This window comes from Stegostoma tigrinum, chromosome 11 (genome assembly GCF_030684315.1).
Source record: "Stegostoma tigrinum isolate sSteTig4 chromosome 11, sSteTig4.hap1, whole genome shotgun sequence".
NCBI lineage: Eukaryota > Metazoa > Chordata > Chondrichthyes > Orectolobiformes > Stegostomatidae > Stegostoma > Stegostoma tigrinum.
The window spans coordinates 17,449,925-17,472,974 of NC_081364.1; the positions used below are offsets into that span (position 1 = coordinate 17,449,925).

Consider the following 23,050-nt stretch of genomic DNA (forward strand, 5'->3'; position numbering starts at 1 on the left):
AATCCACTTTCCGCCACAATGTATAGTAATATTTATACCTGCAACAGGTTATAATACTACATAATCCTCATGACTGAGCATGCAATTGTCTGCTCACATGATGCCTGCTTCAAGAGGAATATAATGAATCCAATGTATGGGGCATAGAGATAGGATGATAAAAGCGATCAATCAACTGGAAATATCTTTCCCCATCAAAGTTAATGAAGCAATACAATTTAGAAATTTAATATGTAACTTCTAGTTCTTCAAAAAGTAGAAATCAAATACAAAGTCCTATTTATCAACTTGTAAATACCAACTGCTGGATTCTAATATAGTATTTGATACACATGCTCAGTTCTGCACCAATCTCACCGAAGACCGGTCTGAACAGAATGTGAAATTTGTAAGACAGAGCTGTCCTGAATGGTATAACTACCAGACAATTTGCAGAACAACTGAAGCAGAGTGTACAATACACAAACAGAATTTATACAGAGTGTTCACATTTTGACAGAAATAATTCATTCGGGTCATCATTCATGTTGTTCGCCTCTTCATGCATCCTTTGGACACATCCAGGTCAAGCATGAATGGATCTGGGATACTAATCCCAATGTCTCCAAAATTAGTGGAAAACTAAGTCATTAATTTACTACTTTTGACTTGACATAGACAGTTCATTCACTGGTCAGTTGCTTCTTCCTCACTTATAAATATGATGACTTGAGCACTCCATCTCGAAGTTGAAAATTGATGCCACACATGAGATCATCTTTGAGCTAAAGGTTATGTTGTTTGGCAAGCAGCAGTTAACCTTTAAACTTTGAAGCAAACACAGCAGTTAATAAAATTAATTTTAAATCAGCAATACAATTGTGTGACATCATGAATTTGGTAATCCATTCATCAAGCAGGTTTCCAGTGCATATCATAGGTGTTTTCATTTATTACTGCCTCAAACAGTCAACTCTTCTTTAAAAGCCATTATTAGTTGTTTTGTGTCACAAGAGCTGAAGACTTCCAGTAACCTGATTGACCAGCTTCTCCTCACCCATGATTGCCAAGACTGTGCGTGATCCAGCAGCAATCTGATTAAGAAAATAAGGTAGTTATCCATCACAGGCATAGACATATACCAAGATGTTAAAAACATATCTCTCGACAACTTTCCCCCGTGTCAAATATACTAGGAGTCCAGTATCCTTAACCACACTCTGGTATATTGACAACGTGGTCATTATTCACTTGTGCCAAGAAAATAAATATCAGCACGTTTTTCTACCTGTGGTGTAAAAGGGTATCACCTGAGCCTAACTCTGGACTTCCGCTGCCATCTAAAAAGTTGCCACTTAGGTCCTTTTTAAATACTTTCCCTCACCTTAAACCTATGCTCTCTAGGACTCCCCACCTTGGTTAATTACCCTATCATGCCCCTCATGATTCACAAACCTCCATAAGGTCACCACTCAGCCTCCGATGCTCCATAGAAAAAGCCCCAGCCAGTTCAGCCTCTCCCTGTAGGTGAAACCCTCCAATCCTGGCAACATTCCTGTAAATCTTTGCTGAACCTCTCAAGTTAAACATCTTTCCTACCCATTCTCCCAGTTTCTCTTGTCTCCAATGCATCCGTTTCAGTGTTGTCACCATCCACAGGAATGCCTACTATATGTCATTTTCTTTAAACAAGGATACTCCCTACCCACCATGGTTGACAGGGATCTCAGCTGAATCCTTGCACTTCTGCCCTCATCCCTTCTCCTCCTTTTCAATAAAGTTTCCCTTGTCTTAATTTTTCACCCCACCAGCCTCTGCATGCAAAGTATCCTCTACCATTTCTGAATACATCTTTCAGTCCCCCTCTGATCAGCATTCTGCAGGGCCCTTTCCCTCTGTGATACTCTGGTCCACTCCTCAGACCCCACTCCTCCTTTTCAATACAATAAAGTTTTCCTTGTCTTAATTTTTCACCCCACCAGCCTCTGCATGCAAAGTATCCTCTACCATTTCTGAATACATCTTTCCTTTCTGTCCCCCTCTCATCAGCATTCTGCAGGGCCCTTTCCCTCTGTGATACTCTGGTCCACTCCTCAGACCCCACAGCACTTTCCCTTGCAATCGCAGAACATGTAACACTTGGTCTTTTGTCCTTCTGCCCTCCTCACTGTCCAAGATCGCAAACACACCTTCCAGCTAAAGCAATAGTGTATTTGTACTCCATCCAATCTAGTCTACAGTATGTTCTGCTCATAATGCAGAATGTGCTAAATTAGGAAGACCAAATGCAGACTGGGTACGTTTTGTGTTGCACTCTTGCGTCCAAAAGAATGACCCAGACTTTCCAGTTGTTTGCCACTTCGATGTACCATCCTGCTCTCACGCTAACATTTATGTCTTGGGTCTCCTGCAGTGTTTGGCAAAGTTCAACTCAAGCGTTTCATTTTTTAGTGCGGCACTTTATAGCCTATAAGATTCAACACTGGATTCAACAATTTCAAAGCCATTTGATTTCCCCCTTCACTTCCACCTGGCGTCTTGTTTGCAAGTGTTTGCTCTCAGCAAAGCTCATTTATATTTAACTATTCACACCTACATTAGCATTTATTTAACGTCTTTATCTTCCCTCTACAACCACTGGCACCTCCTTTGTCTTTTACTCTCAGTGCCCTAACCATCTGTTCAACTTACCCTTTCAATCCGTTTGACAACAGTGCAAAAACTATAATTGTCCAGTCCTCTTCAGTTCTGAAGAAGAGCCACATTTAACATCCAGATGTTATCTTTCTTTCTCACACCACAGATGCTGCCAGATCTGCTGACTTTCTCCAGCATTTTCAATTATTATTTGTAACTACCATCCTAGTCGAGATCAATTACCTCAGTAAAAGAATAGTTACCAAATTTGGAATTCATTATATTTTCAGTCTATCAGTATATTCAGCCGATTTCTCAAATGTTTATCAATGCATAAAAGCAGTATATCACACAATACTGAGTTATACTGAAGTAATTGATGTCAGTTCAGGCAGCCCGACAGATAGTCTCCAATATCTCTGAATTTTAAAAGGGACAAGGCAGTCACCTACACCTAACCATGGTTCAGTGAAGACCTTTGGACGCTGGGGTCTGATACACTTCACCTTAAGTTGGCAGCCAGCTATTCATTTTCCAGGACAGTTATGTGTAGAATGATCACTTGGGTGAAATGGAAATATATTAACATGGTAACAGCCACATTATAAAGTAGAACTGACAGAATAATATGTCACAAAACTTGTGTATGCAACCCAAAGTTTCATTACTTGTGACTCAAAGTTGTAAGGAAGAAGATTATAGTCATCTGAAAGAAACAATATTGTTTACCTGGGTTTTTCCAGCATCCTGGACAAGAAAGTTTGGCAGCTGCAGTTGACAAGCCTTTTCTTGAAGCTCTAAGATGTGTTCAGTGCTCTGCCCTCTCAATACTATCTTCTTACCTCTGGAAAAAAATAGATAATTAGCAGATATATGCAAGAATCTAAAAGAAAAATTCACTTGGAAGAGGAGAAACAATTACTATTGTCCAGATGCAACAATTTTCACTTAAACAGTTTTGCTTCCCTTTCTTCAGTTGGAGAAAACACGACAAAAGGAACAGTACAACACCTCATTTGCTGTCATGTCACCTTGTTGATTTTATACACCAAGCTTGCAGAAAAACAGAATTCATATTCTGGTTTACACAGTCATCCACAGAAAGAATAAGCAACACATGACAGTAAAGAACCACTGAAGGAGAGAATAATCAAGACCCCAAAAGTTTGCACTCTGTTCACCTTTAATGAGTCCATCAGATGTATACAGAGTCAATCTTTCTTGAGCTTCCTTTAGATCCAAAGACTTTCTCAGAATAATACAGAATCTTCACATTTTATCAGCCAAATACAGCGCATAGTTCAATAACAATGGGACTAAAATTCCTCTTTCAAATATAAAACAAAATTATATCACTTCTCTATGACTTAAAAAGCCACTGGTGAAAGTTCACGGAACATTCCTTGACATAGTATCAGAGATAATGGGAACTGCAGATGCTGGAGATTCCAAGATAATAAAATGTGAGGCTGGATGAACACAGCAGGCCAAGCAGCATCCCAGGAGCACAAAAGCTGACGTTTCGGGCCTAGACCCTCTCTGATGAAGGGTCTAGGCCCGAAACGTCAGCTTTTGTGCTCCTGGGATGCTGCTTGGCCTGCTGTGTTCATCCAGCCTCACATTTTATTATTCCTTGACATGTATAGCTTTTGGATGCAATTTATTAGGTCTCTAATTATGGATGAAAGGAGTTATCTTGCTTTTCAATGATGTCATGTCTTTTTCAGCATCATTCACATTGCTAGAGTGCTTTAGTAGATTGGTTCATGTGTTACATGCTGTGATAGTAACATTTGCAGTGTTGGTGAATTAGATTTCCTTCCTTGCAAGCAAAAGAAAATTGCATCCCTTAATCCCACATCAATAACATCCTGTCACTTTGTGACAGTTAACAGGTTGCTGAAATACTGCGGTGCTTGAAATAATGTTGAGAAGGGGGAATGGTACTGCTTCTCTCCAGACTGGCAAACAACACAGCTGTAATACTACAGAGCATACTGCAAGGTTGTTAGTTAATTATTCCTGGAAATTAATTATAAGATGCTGTCAAGTTCAGCCAACATCTCATAAAAGGGTACAAAAACAAGTGCCTGCTTTAAATCTGTTTAACAATATTTTGTACATGGAGGCATGGAGATCTGAATGAGTCAGTCGGGTTCTCATCAACAATTGAGGCTGAGCCTGTCATTTGCTCTGCCTTTTGCTCGTAATAGACTGCAAAACGTGGTTTCCATTATTTCAAAGCGCCCTCTAGTGACAAATGAGGTAGTATGTTAATACTGGTGGGGTTCTCCATTTGAATTTAATGTAAACTATACAATATCAATTAATAATATTTCTTTCAGCACATATTAATTTTAAATAGATTATATTAATTTTACAGAAACAAGTTTTTATTCTTTGTTAGCTGACTCACACTCCAAGCAAAAACCTGGTACCGTAGCTCTATTAAAACATCTAAAAACAAACCTTTCTTTTCTCCCTACTAACCTCATCCCACCTCCTTGACCTGTCCGTCTTCCCTGGACTGACCTATCCCCTCGCTACCTCCCCACCTACACTCTCTCCACCTATCTTCTTTACTCTCCATCTTCGGTCCGCCTCCCCCTCTCTCCCTATTTATTCCAGTTCCCTCCCCCCATCCCCCTCTCTGATGAAGGGTCTAGGCCCGAAACGTCAGCTTTTGTGCTCCTGAGATGCTGCTTGGCCTGCTGTGTTCGTCCAGCCTCACATTTTATTATCTTGGAATCTCCAGCATCTGCAGTTCCCATCATCTCTTTCTTTTCTCCTTCCTATATTAGGCACAATAAGTATGTTTCACACAATCATTTAAATAATGTCTATTAGACAAGCCCGTATTTGTTACCATTATTACTCACCCATCATTGTCCCATGTTGTCAACATCTGTCGGAAGTTGTGGGACTCCTCTAACATCACCTGATACAGACCCACAGCGGCATGGGCCACCTGCGCTGCAACCTGCAGAATTATAGACACCTTGAGTGAACTGCTTCAATGAGACTCAGACTAAAAACAAAGTTAGAATGCTGACTAATTAAGTTGCTTTCAAGTAGTTATGTTTTTAATGACTTGTCCCCTCCCTTTGCCCCCAATAATTTCTAAAGTTCTCATCTGTCACACCAATTGTTCCTTTAAAAACATTCATTTTAAATCATTCTTCAGGACGTGCATATCGCTTCCAACCCAGCATTTACTGCCGATTCCTTAACTACAAGTTTGCGAGTACTGTTAAATCGCAGCAAGCCATGTGGTAAAATTACTTACATAATGACATACAATCAGGAGTTTCAGGCTTTGTGACCCAGCAACAATGAAGGAACAGCAAAGATAGTGAAGTTATTTATGCATGAGCCTACACAGTGTTAACAGTCCACTGTTAAAACCTGCAGCCAAGTTCGATCCCCATCTTCACCTAATGTCAACTATAACCAAATGACAACACAGGTCCCTGGACAGCAATCAATCAGGAAAAGGAATCCTTACCAATTGCTAAGGTCCACTATATCCCAGCAGACACCTTTATGGAATGATCATCACTACAAGAATATCATGGACGAGTTGGACCGAAGGGACTGTTTCAATGCTGTATGACTCTATGACTCCAGGTATTGTGGTTATTAAGGGATGGACAGTGAGTGCAACCTTGCCAATTTCCGTAGAATAAATAAAAATAAATCTAACTGCTAGCTAACCTCATAACAGAAATGTTTTTGATCCAAATCACTTATCAGCAAAATCAATAGCCTAAGTCAAAGGAATTTTAACAATATAAAATATGATTAAATATTGCCTTAAATTGTTACTGTGTAAAACATATTTAGGTGTGTTCCTTAACTCAGCAATGCAGCCATAAAATGCAGTTTGGTCATGGAAATCACCGGACATAATGGTCTGAATAGGATATTTCACAAGCTTATGATTCATCTTTTAGCACAATGCCAACAGTGTCACTCTATACTTGGGAGTTACTACATTCATCAGCCACTATTACTGCATCCAAACAATTATGGTATGAAGAGAGGTGCATCAAACCTATTTCAGTCCAGAATTTAAAATTTAAATTTCATCCAATGATTTTCAAATCTTCAGCAGTGCAATAACTGAATAATTCACAGTTTTAACAATGATTTTCCATCCCATCTTTGGCAATTTATCAAAAATATGCAAGCCACATATTTCCCACAGTTTCAAACTGGGAAAAAAAATCAACCTTTTTCTCTGCAAGAGCATAAAATGATTTGAAAACTGAGACTTCGAAAGCTAACTTTTAAGATTTAAATCACAATTATATTCATCCTTTAGGAGTTTAGAATTTTTAAATATAGAATTTAATTAGAGCCACATTTTATTAAATGGGTAGTTCACATACATCATGTCAACATAGTGCCAGATATGTGGCACGCACATCTGCAACACTGCTGTTCATTCCAGTTATATCCTCTAGTTAAAATGGAACAAAAACAGTGTGATGACATAAAAGTCTGGAAAGATGAAGCAGAATATTTTGAGGCTGGGGGCCCCACAGAGGAAGTTGGTCACATACATTCCGGCATGTCTACAAGGTAAGACTAAGGGTCTAACCAAATCCATTAACGTATCATGTCTTTTCAGTGATCTGTATTTCAGCATTGGATATCTTTTCTTTGCATCATTGTCACTGTCCAGTGGGTGAAGAAAATGAAATGGGAGAGAACAGAGAGAAAAACAATTCATTTAAGGTTGAGCTTAAGCCTTACTAAAGAGTTGCTTCATCTTTCAATAGAAAAAAGAAACATCTACTTGCATACTCACATGGAGGTCTGGGATTAATCACTGAGTATCATGTTTACAAACCCTCATACTCTAGCGAAAAGGTGTTAAATTAGACTTGTATTTTGATTCTAATAAATAAAACTAATTTTTAAAAATCTACTATTTCAAACAGAGTGAAATTCTGCTAATCTCAAATGGCTATTGTTTTAGCTCTAAGTGAGTAAGGAGACCACAGATAAAGAATTTAATTTAGTTTGAAGCCAGAGTCCTATTCAAAAGATAATGTGTGTGGCAAGTACAATGGATTAAGCACCACATCTGTCATGTTGACTCAGAATTTAATGAGCAGAATCTAATGTTCATTCCCAATATGCTCTTTAAAGGGCATTTTAAATTTACAATAAAATGTTTAATATTTACATCTTTAAGTTTTTCAATTACAAAACATTAATCAGGGGTTTATTTTAATGTGGTTCATGCTTTTCTTTTGGGATGAAATCATAAAGAATTTTATACCTTTCCAACTCCCATGGTCAATTCCATGTTCACAACAAACACCATCTTATATACATCATTCACAGATCCACCAACCTCCAATCCAGAAAACAGCTGAAATAAATAAAATTGATATTAATTTGGCATTTATTTAACAAATGCAGTAATGTAAATATCACAACTGTAGATTATTGACAATTTTAACCAGAAAGAATATTAGGTTTAAATTATAACTAAGTTTCTAATATAAAGTTGAATTGACAAGTTTAAGGGTTAATTGGCAATCATACAGCAACTCTCAGAGTGCTCTTGAGGTGCAATGGTTGTATCAGAAGGCATAGGTTCAAGTCCCACCTAAGTGAAAAATAAATCCCCTTAATGGTTTATAACCTGGCTTATCACACTAAAGTGTTAAATCAGTCTGTTTGTCTGAAGGCTGAAAATAATGTGAGGACAGGGAGTTGAGAGTAAGTTAGGAAACACAAGATTCATTTTTGGGAGAGACCAACATCACTGAATCTCATAAGTCATATCCAATTTTGAAAGAGCAAGTCAGACATTCTTCTGCTATAACAGGGTCTATTGTATTTTGCAATTGGGGCGTGACAGGAAGCAGGAAAGAAATGGAGATCAAAAAAAGCCTGCAAACTGAAAATCAGAATTTCATACTCCAACAATCTATGAGAAGTCACTAGGAAGGCAAGTGGGGAGGAAGTGAAATTTTTTTAAAAAGTCAAAATTCATAGAAAACCCTAGACTTAAGTCCCAGAAAACTATAGCAACCATGAAACAAAGTCCAAGTCACCAGTTACCATAGGAAGGGCACAGAGAAATAGGTTTCAGTCTGTGCTGGAATGTAATAAATGCAGCTATAGGACAAGCTCAAGATCCCACATTTACATGAGTAAAATGGATGTTCTCAAATCCTCCTGTTGCTCAGAATGCTTTGCTAATATCCAAAGAAAACGTTCAACATAGAATGCTGATAAAATAATGTTAAAACATGCAGGATTTGAAAACACATTCATTTTTAAAATATCACATTTATAGCTTTAATTTGTTGCTGTACAGACTGATCTTTGGTGACTGCATTTTGTGAAAAACATCTTCAATATGGTCCTTACTTCAAGTTCACTGAAGTAAAACAGAGCAGCAGAATCACTGCACTGATTCCCAGTTTTAATCAGAGCCTGTGAACAAGAAAAGGAAAATTAGCTACTATGGAGTGAAGAGAAATTTCAGCACGGCAGATACAATGAGCACATGAACAGTCACATGATGGGGTAAAGATTGTATGAAGAATCCCTTAGATCAATAGCAAATGTAAAATGCTATGGAAATACTAGAAACTCTGTCCATGAGAAAATGCCTCCAAAACTGTCAAAGCAATTTAGCAAGACATAAAACAAAGGCATTCTACTTTGTCCCAGGAGGGAAAAAATATTTTTATTGAAATAAAGAACTGTCATTTAGATGCACTTTATTGCATTCTCAGGGAAATCCAAAGTGCTTCACAGCCAATGAAATATATTTTCAAAAGGTGAAATTAATAATAGTAATAGGACAGTGCAATTACACAGTTCTACTCTGAAACAAATGACCAAATACTCTGCAGAAGCTGGACTAAGAAGGAAGTTTGGCCAGAAGTGGGAGAAATTTCCACGTAACACTTTGAATAAAGCTGTGGAATTTTTACATCCACTTCACCTGACAGGCAAAGTCTTCAGATCATGTTTCACATGCTCCTGCATTGGAATGCCAGTCTGGACGCTGCGCTTATTTGAAGATATGCACTTCAAGACAAAAAAGTCTTACTCCAAAGACAAAATTACAAAATGGAACTAAGCTGAAACTTACAAATTCTCTTGTACACAAGACCCGAGAAAACAAATCTCATCTCTTTCAAATAATGTGTCAGAAAAATGGTGACCTAATATTATTATTTGCACCTCCAGCCAACACAACAATGGTTTCCTTACCATCCTTCTGCTGCATCTTTCTATAGCCACATATCCTATGAAATGAAACATCAAGAAATGAAGTCACGTGGTATCGGGGTGAGCTGCCAAGATGGATACAGAACTGGTTTACTCATAGGAGACAGAGGGTAGTGGTGGAAGGATGCTTTTCGCAATGGAGGACTGTGAATAGTGGTGTTCCACAAGGATCAGTGCTGGGACCTCTGCTGTTTGTGATCTACGTAAATGATTTGAAGGAAAACATAGCTGGTCTAATTAGTAAGTTTTCAGACAATACAAAGATTGGTGGAGTTGCAGGATAGTGAGGGGGATTGTCAGAGGATACAGCAGGCTATGGATCAGTTGGAGGCATGGGCAGAAAAATGATAGATGGAGTTTCCAGACAAATGTGAGGTGATGCATTTTGGAAGGTCAAGTACAGGTCGAAATTATCTGGTGAATGGCAGAACCCTCAAGAGCCTTGATATGCAGAGGGATCTGGGTGTGCATTAGATAAGGTAGTAAAAAAGGCTTATCGCATGCTTGCTTTCATTGGAAGGGACACTAAGCATAAGGATAGGCAAGTTACGTGCAGCTCTATAGAACTTTAGTTAAGCCACATTTGGAATATTGCATACAGTTCTGGTCACCACACTACCAGAAGAATGTGGATGCTTTGGACAGGGTACAGAAAATATTTACCAGGATGTTGCCAGGCATGGGGGATTTTAGCGGTGAAGAAAGGTTGGATAGACTGGATTTGTTTAGACTGGAACGCAGGAGGTTGAGGAGCAACCTACTAGAAGCTTACAAGATTTTGAGGGCATGGTTACAGCAGAAAGTATGAGGCCTTTTCCCCAGTATGGAGAGGTCAATTACTAGGGACACAGGTTAAAGTGCAAGGGAGGAATTTAAAAGAGATGTGCGAAGCAAGTTTTTTCACACAAAGGGTGGTGAGTGCCTGGAATGTGTTGCCAGAGGAGAAGGAGCATGAATAAGAAAGGAATAGATGGATACGGATCCTGTAAGTGAAGACAGTTTTAGTATGGAAGGGCAAAATGTGTTGGCGCAGGTTTGGAGGTCCAAAGGGCCTCTTCCTGTAATGTACTGACCTTTGTGTTTTGTTCTTGTTCTCTCATAGATGCTGTTAGGACAACTTATTGATTGGTTAGCCCTAATAAGAGTGAAGATTTATATAAAATGAACATTTTCAGTCACCCCAGGTATAACATCACTCTTCCTTCTTGTCAAACCACACAGGTGAGTACAGATGAAAACTCACTTAACTGCAGGATATCACATCCAGATCACCAAGTACAAAACTTTATCGATGAAGTTAAAATGCAAAATCATATTTATCATCGCATACAGAATGGGTAACCAAAATGTTAAACTGGCACGGTTACTTCAGCTACCAACAGCCATGCTGTGAAATGCTTTCACCACAAACTCCATAAATTAACAGGTGAGCCTTCAAAACAGGAACAACCCAAAACACAGCCATAGCGCAATTTCAAAAATTCCAAATGAAAGAAGGCAAAGGGTATGATGGACATTTTACATCGGGACACTGAATAAGAAAGCAGACAATAATGAACTTGTACACAAAATTAGTTAGGATGCAATGGGAGGTTAGAAATATTATGGACATCCCAGAATAGGGTGGACATTAGAACCCTGAAAGAAAGAGTAAAAAGGTTTATGGTTAAGATGGAAGGCTTTAAAACAACTACTTATATTTCTATGACACTTGTGATATCTAATCTCCCTCTAACCTTCCTTGACATTGTCCCTGTTTCACTTACCCTTTTTCTATAGTATAACACTCACTTTTCACCTGCAAACAGTTTCAGACCTGAGTTTCTCCAGCACTTGCTATATATTTCTTTAGCGTTTTTAATGTAATAAAACATGCCCAGGCACCACACACCAGCTTCATAAAGCAAAATTTGATAAAGAATCTAATCATAGGCAACTTCAATATGCAGGTGGACTGAGAAAATCAGATTGGTAGCAGATCCCGAGAAAAGGAGTTTGTGGAATGTCCACGAGATTTTATTTAGAAGAGCATGCAATAGAACCCACTTGGGAATAGGCAATGCTGCGATTTGGTGATGTGTAATGAGGCAGACTGGATTAGGCAGTTTAAAGGTGAAGGAACTGCCAGGGAACAGTGAACATAAAATGATAGCATTCGCCCTGCAGGTTGAGAGGGCGAAGCTGGAATTAAATGTAACAATATTACAATTGAGTAAAGGTAACTACAAAGACATGACGGAGGAGCTGACCAGAGTTGATTGCGAGGGGAGCAGGGAAGATGGTGAAAGAGCAATGGTAGGAGTTCTGGGGTAATTCGCGGAGCCATAGCAGAAATTCATCCCTAGGAAGAAGAAACATACTAAGGCGAGGATGAGGCAACCATGGCTAATAAGGAACAGCATAAAAGCAAAAGAAAAAGCATACAGAGTGGTGAAGATTACCGGGAAGCCAGAGAATTGCGAAGTCTTTAAAAGACAACAGAAGATAACTTTAAAAAAAGGGGATAAGATAAAATATGAGAGTAAGCTAGCTAGTGATGTAGAACAGGATTGCAAGAGTTTTTTTAAGATATCTAAAAGTTAAGAGAGAGGCAAGAGTGGGCATTGGACCACTTGAAGATGAAGCTGGAGAAGAAATATTGGGGAACAAAGAAATGTTGGAGGAACTGAATAGGTACTTTATATTAGTTTTGACATTGGAAGACACCAGCAGAATACCAAAACTTCAAGGAAGTCAGAGGGCAGTGGTGAATGTAGTTGCCATCACCAAGGAGATGATGCTGGGGAAGGTGAAAGGTTTGGAGGTGGATAAATCGCCCAGACCAGATAGACTACACCCCTGAGTTCTGAAGGAAACAGGTGAGCAGATTGTAGAGGCAGTGATGGTGATATTTCAGGAATCACTGGAGTCAGGGAAGGTCTCATACGACCAGAAAATGGCTAATGTAACACCCCTGTTTAAGGGAAGGAGGAAGGCAGAAGATAGGAAACTACAGGCCAGTTAGCCTGACCTCGTCATTTATTAGATTTTAGATTCTATTATTAAGGATGAGATTGCAGAGTACTTAGAAGTACATTGTAAAACAGGGCTAAGTCAGCATGTCTCCATCATGAGGTGGGGTGGGGTGGGGAGTGGGAGGATCCTAGATCAGGATTCTCTTAAAGTTGACATGCAGGTTCAGTTAGCAGTTAGGAAGGCAAATACAATATTAGCATTCATTTCAACAGGACTAGAATACAAGAGCAGAAATATACCGCTGAGGTTGTATAAGGCTCTGATCGGCCTCTATCTGGAGTATTGTGCACAGTTTTGGGCTCTGTATTTAGGAAGAATGTGTTGGCTTTGGAGGAGGTTTTAAAAAAATGACCCTGAGAATGAAGGGCTTGTCATAGGATTCTGGGACTGTATGTGATACACTATAGAAGGATGAGGGAGCAATTTGATTGAAACTTACATAATACTGAGAGGTGTGGATACAGTGGGCATGGGAAAGATGTTCCTATTACTAGGAGACTGGGACCTGAGGGCACAGCCTCAGCGTGAAGAAACGACCCTCTAGAACTAAGTTGAGGGGAAGTTTTTGCAGCCAGAGCATTAATTTGTGAACCTCATTGCCAGAGAGAGTTGTAGAGGCCAAGTCATTGACTGTATTTAAGACAAAGATAGATAGGTTCTTGATTGGTAAAGGGTTCAAGGGTTACAGGGAGCAGGCAGGATAATGGGGTTAGAAACATATCAATCACTGTCGAACAGCGCAGCAGACCTGGTGGGTCGAATGACTTAATTCTGCTGCTTTATCTTACGGTCTTATGGAGACTTTTGAGAAGATGAACAAGATCTTGATGATCAAAATGTCATTAGAATGTCTAAGAGGGGTATGAAAAATGTTTTTTTTAAATAAATAGTACAAGATAGTTTGCATTGTTTGGTAAATTAGGAATAAGGAGCAATGACTCAGTGATGTCACTATATTAACTTAAGCAGTCCGTGTCCAAATGTAGCAAGACACAAAGACTTCCATGAGTGGTGAGTCTACAGAATTCTCTGCCACAGAAATTGGTTGAGGAGGAGTTGTATGTAGTTCTTAGGGCTGAAGAGATCAAAGGGTATGGGGAGAAAGCAGAACAGGGTACAAATCTGGCTGATCATTACTAAATAGTGGAGCAGGCTTGAAGGGCCTACTGCTACTCCCAATTTCTACGCACTATGTAAATCTTAGACAGAACCTCAACCTGAGCTACAAATCTTCTCAAAACTCGCTAAATCTTAGACAACATCCAGGATTGGGCTGACAAGTCCAGGCAATAACAAACTCAACAAAAGAATCTAACCATTGCCTCTTGATATTCAATGGCATTACCATCACTGAATCTCCCATTGTAAACATCCTGGGAATTTACCAATGACCAGAAATGGAACTAGACCAGGCAGAAAAATACTGTGGCTGCACAAGGTCAAAAGTTGGGGGTCTTGCAACAAATTACTCACCTCCTGACTTCCCAAAGCATGTCCAGCATCTACAAAGCAGGGTTCAGCAATGTGATGGAATAGTTTCCCCATTCCTAGATGCTTGATATCATCCAGTACAAAAGCAATCGGCCTGTTAGGCACCACATCCACAAACATTCATTCCCTTCACCACCATTCAGTGTGCTCCATCTATAAGATGCACTGCAGAAATTCACCAACTCTCCTTAAACAACACCTTCCAAACCCATGACCATTACCATCTAGATAAGCAAGAGCAGCAGATGAATGGAAATATTACTACCCGCAAGGACCCCTTCAAGCCACTCACCACCCTGACTTGGAAATATATTCCTTCAGTGTCACTGGGTCAGAACCCTGGAACTGCTTCACTAACAATAGATCTACCTACAACAAATGTGTGCTGTGATTCAAGAAGTTGATCACCACCTTCTCAAGGGCATCTGGGGTTGACAATAAATGCTTGTCCATCCAGTGATATCTACTTCTCAGAACGCATTAAAAAAAGTTAAGGTGGAGGTAACATTTTGGCACAATGCGTTGCAAAAGCAATTTTGAATCACTGTTTAAAAGAAAACTGAATGATTACTTTTAAAGAAAGATTGTAACAGCATGACTAAAAGGGAAAAGACAAGTGAAAAGCCAAAGTGAAGAGCAAGCAGCAGCACATGCAGAATAAAGAGAGTAGCCTTTTCCTGTGCTAAAATTCCATAAATTAATTCACCCACCTCCTTGGCTTTATCTTCAGAGATGCCCAGCTCCATCAGTTGCTGCAAAAACACTGGATTAACTTCTTCTGTTTCTGCCATCCTTTACTTCAGAAGAAGAAAAATAAACCGCGTGAAATGCACTGCATACACAATACTGAATACTTTTCTTCTAAATTCAGGTTCCTGCTGGTCCCATGTTTTTACTACAGTACAGCACATGTTAATTAGCAGTTTGTCTCTAAAGAATTGAAAATAGAGAGACAGACTGAGGGACCAGTGTTGGAGACTAACAGATAAAACTGCCAGAAAGTAAATGGGCAGGGGAAAAGGTTCCACAAAGCAACAGTCAAGAAACATGGAGAATCAAACAGAAGTGAACTCGAGGGAATATAGTGCCAGAAATTAACAAATAAGAGCAGTAGAAAGAAGAAAACAATTTTTTTTAAGATCAGGTGGAGACATTGCAGGCAGCCAGTAAGTGACAGGCTGCTTCGCGTCTGGAGGCAAGGAAGCATAGCTACAGCACTGTGTGGAAAGGGTGGAGACAGCATTGGGAGCAATATTTAAAAAAACTAAACATATCTTCAGTACAAGGGAGGCTGACTGGTGAGATTTTTAGAAATTTTCATTGTTGTTCATTTATGTTAATTTAGATATTCTGGCAAATAAAGGTATGACAAGAACCTTCAGTTCTGTAGAATGCACATTCTATGACCTATGGGAATTCCAGAATGTTTTTAACATCCAGCAAAAGGAAATGTGCAGGAACTTCAGTTAGCTGAAATAGTCTGAGTGCCAACTGTCAATAATGATGTCATTACTGTATTTCAGAAGTTAAGCACTATATTGAGAGCATTTATCTCAATATTTCATCTGAATGGTTTGCAAGTAGAAAGGCAACACATAGCTGAGGAGAATAAGATACATAATATGGTGTCCCCTAGGTGCATTTCATCCTTCAAAATCAGCATTCAGTTCGGAATTCTAGTGAGAGTAACAGTGCGTCTGGGAACTGAAACCAGAGGTAAGTTATTGGCAACACAATAAGCTCAGTTAAGTATCTCCCTGGTATATTGTGGTCAAGGTTGTTACTGAGCACTTCTGAGCAAGGAGAAGAAAATAGTCCCTTGCAGTGTTAGCAACCTGATAATGGTATCCTGCAGGCAGATTTTAGGAAGCTTGAAAACAAACTAGCAAGTTTGACCACAAAGCTATAATCTCCAGATAATTCTATGTGCCACATGCACACAAGTATTGAAATTACAGAGCAGAGGATTGGATATCTCACTGGAGGGATAGTGCAGGAGGGAGGGTTTTTGATTTCTCAGACAGTGAGACTGTTTCTAATGGGGATGAGACCTAAACAGAGCCAAGGTCCTTGCAGACAGTTTGTCTGTGTCACTGGGACAGAAACCAGGAGGTAATATTGAAGAAAATAAAGGTGTATAAAGTATTGAGAGACAAGTAACACTGCAAGCAATTATACTAAGATATAGGATTAAGAGAGATTGCGAACAAGTCTTGAAAAAAAGGTAGTCTAGGTATAGTCAAGATACATCCCTATGAAGGAGAAAGGTAAATCAAACAAAACCCAAACTTATTAAATAACGAAAGAGTTGGAAAGTAAGACTAAAGTAGAAAAAGAAGGGGAGACATGGCAAACATTAGGTTGAAAACATATGTGACAGCCTGGTTAATTACAGTTCAGAATGGATGCAAAAAAAATCATGAAAATAGATTCTTAGCTGACATAAAAGGGAATCCAAATGTTTCTATTGGCTTGAAAAATGAGTAGAGTCAATTAGGGATCCAAAAGAGGATATACACATGTAAGAGGATATTGCTAAAGTTTTTAAATGAGCAATTTAAATCTGTCTTTACAAAAGAAGATACTACCAAAGTCTTAGTGAAGGAGGAGGTAGTTGAGAGATAGGTTTAAACATTAGTATAGAGGGGTATTAAGATGGGCTTGCTGTGTTCAACTGGTATGCCACTAATACCAGATTAGATGCAAAGGATTATGAGGAAAGTGTCAGAATATAAAACAGTTAAAACTTCTGATCTTGGCTGCTAAGTAAGCTGACAGATGTATCTCTATTTTCTGACTACAAAATGAATGGGTAGATTTTGTTTGAAAAATGCATTAAAATGGCATCGGGACCAAATTGGGGAGCTTCAGCAAAAATTAGCTGTTTCAACAAAGTGCAGAATAAATCTGTTTTAAGATTGCTGTCTCACATTATACGCAGGATACTGTTTCCGAACTAACTTTTCAAATACGAAATTATCATGATTTCAATTTAATAACAATTATTCCTTGTAGTTCAGCAAGTGCCATGCAAATAAGTTAACATCTGAACACAAGAAATGCAAGATTAACAATACCAAATATAGCTATATTTGCTCTTTACTGACGTCACGTACACAGCTGAAAAAACTGGTAAGGGCAGGGAGAGGGAGAGAGTGAGAAAGTGAGGGGAGGGGGTGAGAGAGTGATGGGGCGACGAGAGAGAGAGGGTGTGTGTGAAGAGGGACAGAGGTAGCGTGAGGGGGTAAGAGAGTGAGAGTGTGTGGGGGGTGAGAGAGTGTGGGGGAGGGGGGGAGTGTGTGTGGGGGAGGGGGGGAGTGTGTGTGGGGGAGGGGGGGAGTGTGTGTGGGGGAGGGGGGGAGTGTGTGGGGGAGGGGGGGAGTGTGTGTGGGGGAGGGGGGGAGTGTGTGTGGGGAGGGGGGGGAGTGTGTGTGGGGGAGGGGGGGAGTGTGTGTGGGGGAGGGGGGGGGAGTGTGTGTGGGGGAGGGGGGGGGAGTGTGTGTGGGGGAGGGGGGGAGTGTGTGTGGGGGAGGGGGGGAGTGTGTGTGGGGGAGGGGGGTGTGTGTGTGTGGGGGAGGGGGGGGTGTGTGTGTGGGGGAGGGGGGGGTGTGTGTGTGGGGGAGGGGGGGTGTGTGTGTGGGGGAGGGGGGGGAGTGTGTGTGGGGGAGGGGGGGGTGTGTGTGGGGGGGGGAGTGTGTGGGGGGGGGAGTGTGTGTGGGGGAGGGGGGGGAGTGTGTGTGGGGGAGGGGGGGGTGTGTGGGGGAGGGGGGTGTGTGTGTGGGGGAGGGGGGAGTGTGTGGGGGAGGGGGGGTGTGTGTGGGGGAGGGGGGGTGTGTGTGGGGGAGGGGGGAGTGTGTGTGGGGGAGGGGGGAGTGTGCGTGTGTGTGGGGGGGCGGGAGTGTGTGTGTGTGGTGGGGGAGAGAGTGAGGGGGGGGAAGAGAGTGAGAGTGTGTGTATGGGGAGGAGAGAGAAAGAGGGTGGGGGGAGGAGAGTATGGGGGAGGGAAAAGGTGGAGATGGCAAAGAGAGGGTGGGGGAGGGGGAGTAAGTTCGGGGCGTTGGGCTGGGAGGAGGGAGTGAGGTTGGGGTAGACCTTGGGGGGGTGGTAGAGGACGGGCAGGTTAATGAGGGGAAGACAACTGCAGAGGAGGGTCCGTCATCGTCCACATCGATGAACACATTAATTTACAGTTTATGCATCAATTCACGATCAATACCTCAGACCCCGGGCATCGATCATAAAATATTAAACACCAGCCCCCTACAAAAGCACTCCGATCAATAATCCAAAAGCACCGCACCGAGATAAAAACCCGTTTTCCTGCCCAACCCTCAAATCCCTCCGACGGGAGAACCACCGGCTCCGATAATACTTCCTCCCCTACCACCCGGCCTTATGCAATGAATTAAATACATTAAGTATAAACATTGTCACTCGTTTACATAACCAATGGTATGATAACTTCGATCTTTTTGGAAGCCTCCTCGGTACATGTTCTTGAAATAAGGCGAGAATTAATTCATGAAGTGAATGAAATATTTAGTGTTGGGGGCAGTCACAAAATAATGCTTTGGTCCTATACAGTACAGAGATTGCAAAAATAATGCTGGAATTTTGAAGAAAAAAAATAACAGCAAGTCAGCTGTCATCTGTACAGAAAGAGGGAAATGATGATGTGAACTTTATCATATTCATTCTCCTTTCTCTACAGAAGTTCACTTACAGCTGTATGAGGCTTGATCAGGAGTGGAAAATGTTGTGAACGTCTTTTAAGTGATTTAAATTGGTATGGAGGAGATATCAGTATTGGCTCGAATGTATATCTTCCCAGTTAAACCTTAAATTTATAAAACTTAAACTTTATACAACAACAGGTAACAATTGTGATATTTCTAAATGTTATTAGTTAAATTATTCACAATAAAGATGTCAGAGAAAGTGACACGTGGAAGCTGACGGATACCAATGTGATCATGTCAAACATGTCGACAGCAAGCGTTTGCAATTTGAACAATTTCAGCTCAGAGTTAATGAGCCAGAGGCTGAGCTATGAACATTACGATGCATAAGTGTGGGGGAAAGTTACCTGGACACTTTGTTTTGGAAGGCAATCACACTCCTTAGGCTTGGTCAGAGTAAGAAACTGGGAGTTTGATGAGCGAATAAGTCTTAAGAGTCAATCTCCCTCGAAAGATCTAGCCTTGTCTGCACTTAGCATTTTACTGAAGCTTTCTGTTTGAGTAAAGTCTACATTTCTTCTAGACTTGGGCAGGTATAAACTTGCAAGGTGAATAAAGGGGAAACTAGCGATGTAGTATGGGCTTCCAAAAGCACCCAATAAGGTGCCACATCCACGGTTCTGACACAGGATAAGAGTACATAGTTTGTGTGGAAACATTAACGTAGATAACGGATTTTTAAGTGGAAACATAGAGTGGGGATAAATGAGTCTTTGCAGGTTTGTCAAGTAGCAAAATGTGAAGTGCCACAGTGATTAGTATTGGGTTCAATTATTTACAACCTACATTAATGATTTGGATGCAAAGACTAAACATATGCTTGCAAAATTTACCGATGACCACCAAGATAGGTGGGAAAGTAAGTTGTCAAAAGTAGCTTGAGTCTGAAAAGGGATGTAGACAGGTTAATTAAGCGGGAAAAAATTGGTAGATGGAGTATAAAGTTGGCGTAATTGTGAACTTGTCCATTTTGACAGGAAGAATGGAAAAGCAGTATCCTGTTTAAGTAGAAAGAGATTGCATAACTTGATGATATACAGGAATCTGGGTGTTCTGCTGTGTAAATAACATGAAGTTAGTATGCTGATACAGCAAATGATTAGGAAGGCAAATGGAATGTAGTTGTGTATTCAAGAGGCTTGCAATATAAGGGAAGGTATACTAGCGTACAGGGCATTGATGAGACATCTGGAATACTGTGAAAAGTTTTTGTCTCCTACTTGAAAGAAGTAATTAGTTGCTTTAGAAACAGTTCAGAGAAGGCTCGTTCAGTTCATACTTGGAAAGGTCTTCTGAAGAAAGTTGAATAAGCTGGCCCCAGAAACATTATAGTTTAGAAGAATGAAAGAGGATCTTATGGATAGGGTGGATACATGGGGCATGTTTCCTCTTGAGTGGTGACTCAAACTTAGCTGCAAAGTTTCAGAATTTTTATTTTAGACCCTTTAGGACAAAGATGAAGATTTTTCTTTTCTCTGTGGTTCATTCATCTGTGGACTTCTCTTCCCAGGAAGCATTGGTCATTGAATTTATTCAAGGCAGACTTAGGAAGCTTTTTAATAGATGAAAGTTTCAGGGTTGTGGATTGAGGGTTGGGGTTTGGAGAGGAAATAGATTCAAAACTGGAGTTCAATTGACAACCAGATGAACCATGACCTTACTGAACAGTGGAGCAGACTCAAGAATCAATAGCCTACTCTAGCTCCTACATAAGATGGTTGTCAGTACCTTACCATTAGATTTGAACAGCTGACCTTTTCCATAGGCACATTAAAGGACTCTGTCCTGATCATTGAGGACTGTAATTGCAGCTTTTCTTTACTCGCTGACATTGGGCATTGTTAATGTGGATAAGGTGAACAGAATATTGCTAATGGAGGACGGTGCACTAGCCCTTCCAGAAAAATAAGTGAATAAAGCTTATTAAGGGTTAGGATTCCCTATCAGCGTTTGGACAGAGGCTTGATCTACAGTGTGCTGACCTCTACATTTTTATTTCACCACATTTTTGTTTGGATTCTATTTTATGGGGCAGCATGGCAACTCAGTGGTTAGCACTGCTGCCCTCACAGAGCCAGAGAGACAGAGAGTCTCAGGCGACTGTCTTTGTGGAGTTTGCACATTCTCCCTGTGTCTGTGGGTTTCCTCCGGGTGCTCCAGTTTCCACCCACAGTCCAAAGATGTGCAGGCTAGGTGGATCGGTCATGCTAAATTGTCTATAGTGTTCAGAGATGTGTAAAGTAGGTAGGCTATAGAGGGATGGGTCCGGGTGGGATGCTCTGAGGGTCAGTGTGGACTTGCTGGGCCAAAAGGCCTATTTCTACACTGCAGGGACTGTATAAAAGAAAAACTGCCTGACAAATTCATATATACTACGGACGTCCTTTATTTCTATCATTTCTCTTATCATGCCTCCTTTTGTCTTCTACCATTTTCATTTCTGTCACTTCAGTTTTTCATATTCTCCCTCTAATCACTTTAGAAATAATTCCTTTTTCTTTTCTTCTTCTCCCCAGTTTTTTCTCCTTCCTGGCCACACATTCCTCCTTCAAAGCTGTTTGTTTATATCTTCTAGTTCTGACAAAGGGATGTAAGACCTGAAGCATTAGCCTCTTTCTTTTCCCTACAGATTCTGTTTGATCTGCTAAGAGTTGCCAGTGTTTTCTGTAATTATTCTATTCCATACAGTTGTGCCAACCACCCACTCTTTTCAGAGGACTTTGCCTTGAGGACTGTACATTTCTTTTCGTTATTCAGTTGCCATCAATAGTCCATTAACTTTGAGTCATACGAATATGGAGAGTCCAGAACGTGCAAAGGGTCAGTGCACACCAAGGCAGGCTATTGCCAACAATGATAGCATTAGAGATAAAATTGTAAGATAAATGTCATGTCATTTGAAGGAATAAAACTCTGTCTCCCCTGTGAGAGTGCAAACCCAACAGGGTGAATGAAGCTGTATTGCTAAATCCACTGAATGGAATAAAGTTGTCTTCATTAAATGAGTAACTGAAATCCCTCTGGGATAAATAGAGCTGCGCTTTTTATATGCTGGATTTGCAATCACAAATAAATAAAGATGCTTTTCATCACACACATCAAAGGAGAAGACAAGGGTATAGGAAAATACTTTTAATACAAGCAATTCCTCTGATGGTATTCATTTGAACTTCCTACCTTTTTAGAAGAGATTTTGATTTTAACTTTTCCCACACCATGCCCATAGCAAGTCTGTAATTCTAGGTCCCAAACTCACAAGGGGGCTATTCAACAGCTATCTGCAACCTTAATCCAGGAGGCCATATATGGGATGTTTTGTATAGGTTACCCTGCTTTCATTTTGTTCTTTTAGCAAGACAATTCAGTCTTTGGATACTGAATTACAATTGAACAACAAAAGCGAGCCATTAACGCAAGAACAAAGCCCTGCGGTTCTGGAAATCTGAGATATAGACTTAAAATGTTGGAAGTAGCAGGTTTGGCAGGATCTGCAGGAGACAAAAAGAGTTAGTGTTTCATGTTGATGACCTTTCTAAAGAAATGTATGTCCAGCATTTTCTTATTTTACCACTTGCTGGTCCTATGTGAACGAAGTCTTCTCTATCTCTCCTTCTCCCCTGAATAAAGAAGCTTAACTCTTTAACTGATGTACTGCATTCTTTCAATAATTAATGTTTGCCATTACATCATGCATCATTTATTGTGCACTGTGCAAATTAAGTTGTATTGTCAAAGGCCAACTGTCATAAACGAGAGCGTTTTTAATTCCTGGCTGCTTTGGCATTCAATATACCTCTGAATAATAGGGATAAGTCAAATTATCTGTCCTGTTTTATTCAACAATAACTGTACTAGTCAAGTCCTGTCCTTAATAAATTGATTGTTCACTTATTTTGTTGAGGTAACCAGACATTCTAAATTAT

The 23,050-nt window shown here is 40.3% G+C and overlaps 1 protein-coding gene across 3 annotated transcripts; it reads right to left on the minus strand.

The window, feature by feature from the left end:
- Positions 1 to 453: 453 nt before the first annotated feature.
- Positions 454 to 18,960, minus strand: si:dkey-19e4.5 (UBA_like_SF and PTH2 domain-containing protein). 3 transcript variants are annotated; one of them, XM_048547262.2, is made up of 7 exons: positions 18,831 to 18,960; positions 15,099 to 15,185; positions 9,010 to 9,075; positions 7,907 to 7,999; positions 5,496 to 5,596; positions 3,346 to 3,460; positions 454 to 1,073 (listed from the first exon to the last, which is right to left on the minus strand). In XM_048547262.2, the coding sequence occupies exons 2-7, from the start codon at positions 15,177 to 15,179 to the stop codon at positions 987 to 989; spliced, it is 543 nt and encodes a 180-aa protein (XP_048403219.1). In that variant the 5' UTR covers positions 15,180 to 15,185; positions 18,831 to 18,960; the 3' UTR covers positions 454 to 986. The 3 variants fall into 3 exon arrangements, with proteins under 3 accessions (XP_048403219.1, XP_048403220.1, XP_048403218.1); XM_048547263.1 differs by lacking the exon at positions 18,831 to 18,960 and adding an exon at positions 18,689 to 18,756; XM_048547261.1 differs by lacking the exon at positions 18,831 to 18,960 and adding an exon at positions 18,605 to 18,723.
- Positions 18,961 to 23,050: the final 4,090 nt, after the last annotated feature.

What these genes read in the sequence shown, in the direction of transcription:
- si:dkey-19e4.5 (XM_048547262.2), bottom strand. Translation starts at nt 15,179, where the DNA reads ATGGCAGAAACAGAAGAAGTTAATCCAGTGTTTTTGCAGCAACTGATG. An exon ending in ACAACATGGGACAATGATGG is followed by an intron (nt 3,461 to 5,495) that starts GTGAGTAATAAT and finishes ATTTTTTTCCAG; the next exon opens with AGGTAAGAAGATAGTATTGA. An exon ending in AGGATGCTGGAAAAACCCAG is followed by an intron (nt 1,074 to 3,345) that starts GTAAACAATATT and finishes TTTCTTAATCAG; the next exon opens with ATTGCTGCTGGATCACGCAC.